The sequence below is a fragment of the Taudactylus pleione genome, unplaced genomic scaffold (genome assembly GCF_031769625.1).
Source record: "Taudactylus pleione unplaced genomic scaffold, aTauple2 ptg002376l, whole genome shotgun sequence".
Taxonomy (NCBI): domain Eukaryota; kingdom Metazoa; phylum Chordata; class Amphibia; order Anura; family Myobatrachidae; genus Taudactylus; species Taudactylus pleione.
In genome coordinates this window covers 55,081-65,078 of record NW_028286764.1, presented here as the reverse complement: position 1 = coordinate 65,078, position 9,998 = coordinate 55,081, and the positions used below count along the sequence as shown (strand labels likewise).

Sequence of the window (9,998 nt, the reverse complement as noted above, 5' to 3'; positions counted from 1 at the left end):
TGGGGAGGAGACATGGACAGATAGGGGGTTGGAGCACTAGATATAGAGGGGGATGGGGTGGGACAGAGCAGGGTGAGGAGCAGACAGAGCGGGAGGCTGGGTGGTATAGAGAGGGAGCAGGATGGGGAGGAGCCATGGACAGATAGGGGGTTGGAGCACTAGATATAGAGGGGGATGGGGTGGCACAGAGCAGGGTGAGGAGCAGACAGAGCGGGAGGCTGGGTGGTATAGAGAGGGAGCAGGATAGGGAGGAGCCATGGACAGAGGTGGTTGGAGCACTAGATATAGAGGGGGATGGGCTGCGGGATGGGTGGAGCAGGGGGCAGACTGAGGTGAACGTGCTTATGCCGGGTCCCTTTAATATTGTGCATGTGTGACAGATTTACCTGATAGACAATTGCAGCTTGACATGTTGGTGTTTAGCATGCATATTAAAGAACACACTGGACACGTGACATTGCTGTGTACACATTGCTCACCTGCTCGATCCAGGAGATGTAAGCAGACACGCGGGTGAACACGGTCGGCTTCTTCTCGTAGTTGCAGCTCATTCCGGAGCCAAAGCTCACAACACCATGGACCTCCCAGGCTCCATTGACAGCCTGGCAGTTCAGGGGACCACCGGAGTCCCCCTGTGAATTGATACATCAAACAGGTAAATGCTTTGTGCAGTGTCTATAGCTGTAGATAACATGTAAAGGCTGTATGTCACCCCAACTAAACAGTCTCATCTTGTTACCCATCTCTAAATAATGCCCAACTTTGTAACACTCTTACGCGTATTCACCATTACCAGACTAGTGGGCAAATTTACTAAGATTGGAGTTCTATTTAAGAAGTGATGTTGCCCATAGCAACCAATCCGATTCCAGGTATTATCTTCTAGAAGGTGCTAGATAAATGAGAAGTAGAATCTGATTGGTTGCTATGGGCAACATCATTTCTTAAATAGAACTCCCATCTTAGTAAATAGACCCCTAGGAGTTATAATAACCACCACGGACTAGATAAAATAACAGGAAGTAAAAACCAACTGGAGAACGTTTCTTACATTGCAGCCGGATACGATTCCATCTCCTCCAGCGCAGACCATGGTGGTCCTGACCTGGAAACCCCACCAATCACTCTTGGAGCAGACTTCGTGAGACACCACAGGAAGAAGAGCCTGCTGCAGGACATCAGCGATTGGACCATTGGCTGAAAGACAACATTTATCACATAAACTGACCATCAAGGCTGTAAGGGTTTGCATTCTGGATACTACATTTCCATATGGAAAATATTCTGTGCCCTGAACACATAACATAACATGGGAACAGTCTTAGTGGTGGACCTGTCGCCTATCTACAGTACAAGTACCATTTTGTGAGGCACAAACAACAGATCACTGTCCGTCATGCCTCAGGGCTGCCAGACATTCCTAGTGATTTCATAGCCTTTATTCTTATAAATATTAGCTATGGCTGGGTGCACTGTATGTAAGTGAGAGGTACTCTATGTCCTCTTCTGTGTAGTATTTAAAATGTGATTTAAAGGGAATATCAAAGCTGCATCTTACTGTAGAGACGACCCCATCCAGTCACGTAGCAGGGAGAGTCGTGTTCCAGGATGGCGCCATTAGCTGGGAGACAGGCTGGCTGGACAGAGTGGCTCAGCTGTGCAGGCTCGGAAAGCTTGATAAGAGCGATGTCATTACTGCGATATAGACAAGGAATGGAAAGTTGAGTTTCAGATGTGCTCGAAAGCCTCATGCCTCAGAGCCACTTTTACATGGCGAGTGTAACTTTATTCAATGGATGGGTGACAAACTTAATTTTCTCGCCAAATGTTACATAACGGTGAGCCAGTCTGTAGTTGGAAAGTTAGACTTTCTCCAATGGAGAGATAATTGTGTGACACTTTGTGGGTTCAGGTGTATTACAGACACGTCAGTGATGTTATCGTAACATGCTTGTAAATTTGGATTCCACCTATTCTAGGCCTATTAAAAATGGGAGCCCAGTAGGAGCGAGAATGAAGTCAGATGCAATATAGTTATTGAGTCTATCGTTCACCTTGGCTCGTGTACTTAGAGCAGGAAGACCGATAATGATAATGTTGGGCTTAACCTAGAAGAGATGGTAGAGTGGCATCCACCAGAATGGTATGGCCTCCCGTCATAGATGGTGGACACTGACCTGGCCAACGCTATACTTACAGGATGAAGAAGGAGTTCCAGCTCTCATGAACGATGATCTTCTCAGGGGAAATGGCAACAGATCCTTCTTCCTCTTCCTTGAGATTGTGTTTTCCCACCAACACTCTGTACACGCGGCCAGAGCTGGGAAAATGTAGAGGAAAAAAAATATATGAAAACTCGTTATTTTGACTCTTCCAGTGAGACAATAAAAAGAACAGATCTGGCAGATGACATGGTGAAACAATGGTAAAACCTGATGTGTGCCTTCTCTCTACACAAATCGAAGACGCTACCTGACTCGATAACTTGACTGTCTTTGACACAACTGGGATAGTGGGTAAATTAGGGTGGTAAAGAATCGTGTTAGGCCGAGTTTGCATTCCCGTGCGAGTTTCCCATCAATTTGCAACTTGAAGATTTACTAAAGGCAAACCCGAGCGCTAAAACACGATCCGCTACAGAAATAGACGCCAAAACATGCAAATAGAAGTCAATAGACCATTGAACCAACCCAAGAATACGGTCCACAGACAGGAATATAACTCATGGATTGACTAAGAATCGTGTTTCAAAACACAATAGAACACGGAGGAAACTCGGAGCAGAATAGAAAAATCACATAGACCTATCTCACTAAGTGCTGCACAGATCAGTATGATACAACTTCTGTGTGTTGTAGTCTAATTAAATGGATGTAATTAGAGAAAAAAAAATGGCAGACCACCTCCCCCCCCCCCCCCCAAAAAAAAAAGCATAACCAGCCCAGGACCTATAAGCCCATCCCGGTACTGGAAAATTGGGGGGAGGGGGACCAGCATGGGGTTCCCACATTTTTCCAGTAAACAACACCAGGCTCAATCAGCTGGAGGGTAATACCATAGCAGGGGGACAAACGTCATGGGCTCACATGCCATAACATTATCCAGCTACAAACTGGTCACCTTAGCCCTCGGATTCCTCAGAAGGTGGGGATGCCCCCAAAATGGGGTCCCCCCTCCTGGGGAGCCCTCAGGGATGGGGTGAAGCCTGGGGCTACTACCTGCACCTATGGTGGCTGTGGGTGCAGGGTTATTGTGTGAAAAATATTGTTCTTTACAGTGGGACTACAGGTCCTAGAAAGCCTGTACTGGCATCCCGCCACCTGGACTACCACAAATGCCAACATACTCGGATAGTAAGGGCCTACAGGCACCTGTATCCCAAAAAAAGACAGTACTCACACATCAACTGTGGTAATCCTTTACTACACACTCACACTACATCCTCACCTAGCCCATGGAGGTGGTCAGTTCCCTTTGTCCAGTAGAATCCCATCTTCAGAAGATCCATGCCCGGCAGACTGTATGTTACAGTATAGCGTCCCGAAATGACTTTTCTCGCGTGGTTTCCTGCACTTCAGGTGTGATGGGCTAAGATCCAGACTGCTCTTAGCCAATCACAGGGCGGGTTACCCACTTTCCGAGGAGTCCCAGGGCTTGGGTGACCAGTTTTGGGGTAGGATAATGTGATAGCAGGGAGACCCCGTAATGTATGTCCCCCTGCTATGGCATTACCCCCTGGGCTGGTTAAGCCCGATGCTGGTTACTGGGAATACGGGGGACTCTATGCCAGTCGTTCCCCCACCACCCTGATTCCCCAAACCAACAACACAAATTATTGCATTCTCCCTTTGAAAATACAGGGCAAAGCATTGTCCCCGCCATTCGAACTGTAATGTCAGCATTGCAATAAATCAACATGATCGCCCCCCATGCAACAAAGTGGTTGAATGTACTGGTGTAAATAGATACTTATCACATAGAACTGTTATAGGATAGAAAAGCTGTCTGATCTATTGTTTTGATACTAGTTTTTATACATTCAGTGCTTGGCTTGTACCTGATACAGTGAGCAGCTGTCAGAGCCCAGTTCTCAGAGATGAGAGTTCCACCACAGGTGTGTCCCCAGTTGCCGCTACTTCCCTGATACTGCAGAGAGATCTATAGGGAGCAAAGGTTACATTCATTGTCATTTTATTTTTTGAACATTTGGCCCCCCCGATGGCTGTACTTTCCCGGCTGCCCATACCTGCCATGGCCAGCTGTTCTGTAAAACGTCTACTCCATTAACCACTCTGCTGGAGAGGATGGGTTGTACAGCTGGAACGCCACAGCTGTAGGCTGCAATAACCAAGATAAAACTACATCAGCACATGATCCAACATCATATCCATCACAAGATACATCTATATCAGCACCGGATCTAGCATCAGGTCCATCACATGATACATCTACATCAGCACTGGATCTAGCATCAGGTCCATCACATGATCATCTGCATCAGCACACGATCCAACATCAGGTCCATCACAAGATACATCTATATCAGCACCGGATCTAGCATCAGGTCCATCACATGATACATCTACATCAGCACCGGATCTAGCATCAGGATCATCACATGATACATCTACATCAGCATCGGATCTATCATCAGGTCCATCACATGATACATCTACATCAGCACCGGATCTAGCATCAGGTACATCACATGATACATCTACATCAGCACCGGTTTTAGCATCAGGTTCATCACATGATACATCTATATCAGCATCGGTTTTAGCATCAGGTCCATCACATGATACATCTATATCAGCACTGGTTCTAGCATCAGGTCCATCACAAGATACATCTACATCAGCACCAGATCTAGCATCATGTCCATCACAAGATACATCTACATCAGCACCGGATCTAGCATCAGGTATCATCACATGATACATCTACGCGCCGATCTAGCATCATGTCCATCACAAGATACATTATCAGCACCAGATCCAGCATCATGTTCATAAGAAGATACATCAACATCTGATCTAGCATCAGGTCCATCACAAGATGCATCTAGGTACCGGTTCTAGCATCAGGCCCATCACAAGATACATCTACGCACCGGCTCTAGTATCATGTTCATCACAAGATACATCAGCACCGGATCTACCATAATGTTCATTACAAGATACATCTACATCAGCACCGGTTCTAGCATCCAGTCCATCACAAGATACATCTACATAAGCACAGGATCTAGCATCTGGTCCATCACAAGATACATCTACATCAGCACCGGATCTAGCATCAGGTCCATCACAAGACACATCTACATCAGCACTGGTTCTAGTGCCATGACCATCACAAGATACATCTTCATCAGCACAGGATCTAGCATCAGGTCCATCACAAGATACTTCTACATCAGCACTGGTTCTAGCGCCATGACCATCACAAGATACATCTTCATCAGCACAGGATCTAGCATCAGGTCCATCACAAGATACATCTTCATCAGCTTTGGATTCAGCATCAGGTCCACATGACACATCTACATCATCACCAGATCTATCATCAGGTCCATCACAAGATACAACTTCATCAGCACTGGATTCAGCATCAGGTCCATCACATTATACATCTACATTAGCACCGAATCTTGCAACATGTCCATCACAAGATACATCTACATCTGCACAGGATATAGCATCAGATCCATCATAAGATACATTATCAGCATCACATCTAGCATCATGTTCATAACTAGATACATCAACCTCAGCATCTGATTGAGCACATGGCCCATCACAAGATACATCTACGCACCGGCTCTAGCATCATGTTCATGACAAGATACATCAGCACCGGCTCTAGCATCATGTTCATCACATGATACATCTACATCAGCAGCAGATCTAGCATCAGGTCCATCACATGATACATCTGGGAAGCAGTCGGGAAGCCGACAGACAGAATCCCAACCGTTGGCTTCCCAACTGCCCAATCCCGGCAAGGGGATAAATGACAGGCATCGAAATCCCGACGTGTCATTTTACCTATGCCCGGAGCCCAACACCCAGCTTACTGATCGAAGGGTGCAGACAGCCGCGGGGGGGGGGGTTAGGGTTAGTGGGGAGGACATAGGGTCAGGCACCTCCCCGGAAGTTTAGGGTTAGGCTAGGCGAAGGGAGGGTTAAGGTTAGGCACCCCCAGGGGGAGGTTAGGGTTAGGCACCCCCCACCGGGGGACTTAAGTTTAGGCGGCAGGAAAGGGGGGATTAGGTTTAGGCACTTGGGGGGAGGTTAGGGTTAGGCACCTCTAAGGGAGGGTTAGGGGGTAGAATAGGGTAGGAAATACTTACCCTGGGACGATCAGGATTTTCACTGCTGCCGGGATTTGTCGGGATTTGAACCACTGGCCATGCGGCCGACAGTCAATCATACTGAATCCGATACATCTACATCAGCACCATATCTAGCATCAGGTCCATCACAGGATACATCAGCACCAGATCTAGCATCAGGACCATCACATGATACATCTACATTAGCACCGGATCTAGCATCAGGTCCATCACAGGATACATCTACATCAGCACCAGATCTAGCATCAGGTCTATCACATGATACATCAGCACCGAATCTAGCATCAGGTCCATCACAGGATACATCTACATCAGCACCGGATCTAGCATCAGGTCCATCACAGGATACATCTACATCAGCACCAGATCTAGCATCAGGTCCATCACATGATACATCTACATCAGCACCGGATCTAGCACATGATACATCAACATCAGCACCAGATCAGACATCAGGTCCATCACAAGATACATCTACATCAGCACTGGCATCTAGCATCAGGTCCATCAAAAGACATCACCGGGATTCTGACAAATAGTTTCCGGGGACAATTGTCCCCTGTGGTACTAAGGCTGTTCTGTGCGATACCATCTAGGTGGACCTTGTAAGACCATAATTCCATTATGTCATGTTTTTTCAATTTGATTATAAAATGGTTAATGTGCATTGGAATTACGCTTCTATAATATATATTGACTTATTAAACCCTGAGAATAATAAGAGATGAGAAATTGCATATGATAAGCAGAGAAAAATGTATTTGGCAGTTCGTAGATATTGACAGATTGGGACATCTTCAGGGTCAAACTCACCAGTGATAAATGTCATAACCTGGACTCTCGCTGGCATTAGGGAGAGTTGGAAACTTGGCCAAAGAACCAGTAACCCAGGTTATTAGCAGTTAGCAGTGAATGTCGGAGTAATGTGGCAGTTATACATTGCATGCAGAAAGTGCTTGTGTGGCACCCCCACAAGTTATTTCTTAAAACAGTCCTGTCACCTAGACACATCGGAAGCAGAATTTTTTGAGGTGAACCAATGTTCACAGGAATGCAGTCTCCTTCATTCATATGGAATCAGTGATATCATTGTCCTATATAATTCAAAGGGTCAGCCCACAAAATAACAGCCCAATGGCGGTGGGTTCACTTCAACAGAGCTGCTATCTTGTCAGGAGAAGAAGAGAGCACAAAGGTGATTATGTATTGTAAAAGATAATAGAGATATACTGTATACAAATTAGATAACTGGGAAAAAAAGTTAAAATTCCACATATAATATACACATATACAATATTATATGATATACAATATACAAGAATTCTTTATTTTCAGCATTATTGCTATTTTAGATCTGATAGTGAATTTTCATAGTAATTTTTTAAGATTTGCATGGCGTCAGAGAAAACTAAAGTTGAGGAGAAAGTTTGAAGTTACCGTAGCCCAGACAGATCGCGAGCACCACAAGCTTGAACATTGTGACTTATTAGAACCCCCTTTGTCCCAAGTAGCCACTTTTATACTCAAGCTACCTGACTTTCTGCCACTACATCCTGCAGCTCAGATACTGTGAGCCAATGAGAGGAGTCCAAGTTTCTCTAACTGGGCACTGGCCTGGCGATGTTCTTCCAAGTCTCCATGACTCTAGCACTCATTATTCATTGGCCTGATAAAGCCATATTTACTTTACATGTTTGTGGGCCAAATGTGATCATTTACACCAACACCTCAACTGGACAGATGTTCAGGCTCCCTGACGTTCACAAACTAAGACTTCAGGGAGTACATCAGAAGATCATTGAATTGGAGATGTCACATCAAGATTCCACTTTGATGCAAAAGTAACGTAGCGAAAAAACTGACATTCAGGGTCGGTCTAAGATGGAAAACTCAAGTGAGCAGGGCAGAAATGCGTCAGGTTCAGAAATGCTACCAGGACACCACACCAGAACTGTCCAAAAAATTTCTAGTGAGGGCAGGTGGCATTGCATGTTCCGCTTCCCCGTGGTGTCCTCTGAGTGGGAGCATCAGATTGAGCGCTGAGAAAAGCTTCATTATCACGGTGCATGCATTGACCACAGGCTGATGTATTGGCGATTTGGACAGCGAGAATCTAAGCTGCCAGTGATGTGTGGTGGTTTTAAAACACATTGCCGATAGCTTGGCCTATTCCGGCATGTAATAAAGGTTTGAAAAAGTGTGTTCTCCCTCACTAAGGTGCCACCAGCAGACGCTGAGTGTAGGTGTTCCCCTGAATAAGCTGTGACTAGCGCTAGGATTTGACAGGTTGGGCTGGGGTCGCTCATCATAAGCAGGGGGGGCAGTGTGATGTCGCACTGCCATGATGTCAGCAGTCCCAGCATGTTCAGAACACGGCTGCTCTCCTCAGGGGATTCGGGCCTGCAAAAATAACGCACCACACCTGACAGGACCAGAGCTCTACCCTGAGGGGTAATAAAATGGTTTCAAACCAGACAAAAAGTGTTTTTTTCCCTTTCCTGGCAAATTACAGGTCCCAGCAAACCCTATCACTGGACATGCTGGGACCTGTAGTTCACCTGTAAGTTTTCCAATTTATTCCTTACCTGGGGGCCCATTATCAAAGTGTATTTGAGGTAAAAATCCCCGAAAACACCAGTTTTTGGTGGTTTACCTCAAATACTAACTATCCCCCGTCTCTATGAAGGAAGGACCGCAAGCAGGTATCTCCAATACCTGCTGTGATTCCTCCATTGCCGCTGGCAGCCGCCTACCCCATAGGTTCCAAATTTACCAATATCCGGAATGTGATGCATTCCAGATATTGGCCCCCGCAGCTAAAGCCGTCTGAAGATGGCGTCAGCCGCTGTAGCCTATGGGCAGATGGAGGGATGCGCCGGAACCCTCCTTGGCTATGGCGGATGTGAATGTGCAGTCCACAGGACTACGCATGTGCACCACCCCCTGCACTTGCCGGCAGCTCTCCGGAGACATCGCAGTGATGAGATCTTTTCGGAGCCCGTGTCCTTGCATGTACCTGAAGATACATCCAGCCGATAGGATCGCTTTTTGCATTGTGATCAGGGGCGTTACTGGCATGTCCTGATCGCATTGCAAAAGCGATCATTGATAAATGGGCCCCTTAGGGCCTAGCTTAAGAGGTGGACGCTAATCCCTGCATGACCGCGTCCTTTTACGCAGTGCAAGTGTGAATTTATGCAAATGCCGCAACCGATGGAACTCAACAGAGTCGGCCATCGACTGCATCCGCCGATTTGTGTAAAAGTCGCACCATCTTTGTGTGGTGTTCCCAGCAAGTCAGAGAGTACTGCTGGTAGTATCCTTTTTGGGGAGACCGCACGCTGTTTGTGCCGTCTGATTTTGCCGCCAGCAGCCTGGACTTTGGTGACACTTTTCGAAAGAGGGACATTTTATTTATGCAACAAAAGTGGGACAGGAATAAATACTGAAAGCAATGGCACAACTGTGGCTTATGAATTAAAAGAATATAATCTCAGCATGGTCAGGGTCATGTATAATGATGCTAACCTGCTGTGGTGCCTGTAGTTAGGGCTGGCAAAGCTGCAAAATGACACATCAGGGGCTGAACTCCTCTGCACCCAGCTCACCTCATGCTGCTGCTGCCAATCACTGCTATGGAGGA

At 46.3% G+C, this 9,998-nt stretch overlaps 1 protein-coding gene across 1 annotated transcript; it reads right to left on the bottom strand.

Moving 5' to 3' along the window:
- Positions 1 to 431: 431 nt before the first annotated feature.
- On the bottom strand, positions 432 to 7,832 carry CTRC (chymotrypsin C). The gene is made up of 7 exons (XM_088466064.1): positions 7,793 to 7,832; positions 4,247 to 4,338; positions 4,058 to 4,158; positions 2,198 to 2,320; positions 1,559 to 1,695; positions 1,052 to 1,197; positions 432 to 632 (listed from the first exon to the last, which is right to left on the bottom strand). The coding sequence occupies exons 1-7, from the start codon at positions 7,830 to 7,832 to the stop codon at positions 432 to 434; spliced, it is 840 nt and encodes a 279-aa protein (XP_088322190.1).
- Positions 7,833 to 9,998: the final 2,166 nt, after the last annotated feature.

Bases quoted from the DNA above. Each gene is read 5' to 3' on its own strand.
- CTRC (XM_088466064.1), bottom strand. From the start codon at position 7,832: ATGTTCAAGCTTGTGGTGCTCGCGATCTGTCTGGGCTACG. The intron at 4,159-4,246 runs GTATGGGCAGCC...TGCTCCCTATAG, and splicing joins AGAACAGCTGGCCATGGCAG to ATCTCTCTGCAGTATCAGGG. The intron at 1,696-2,197 runs GTAAGTATAGCG...TCTATATCGCAG, and splicing joins TGGAACTCCTTCTTCATCCT to TAATGACATCGCTCTTATCA.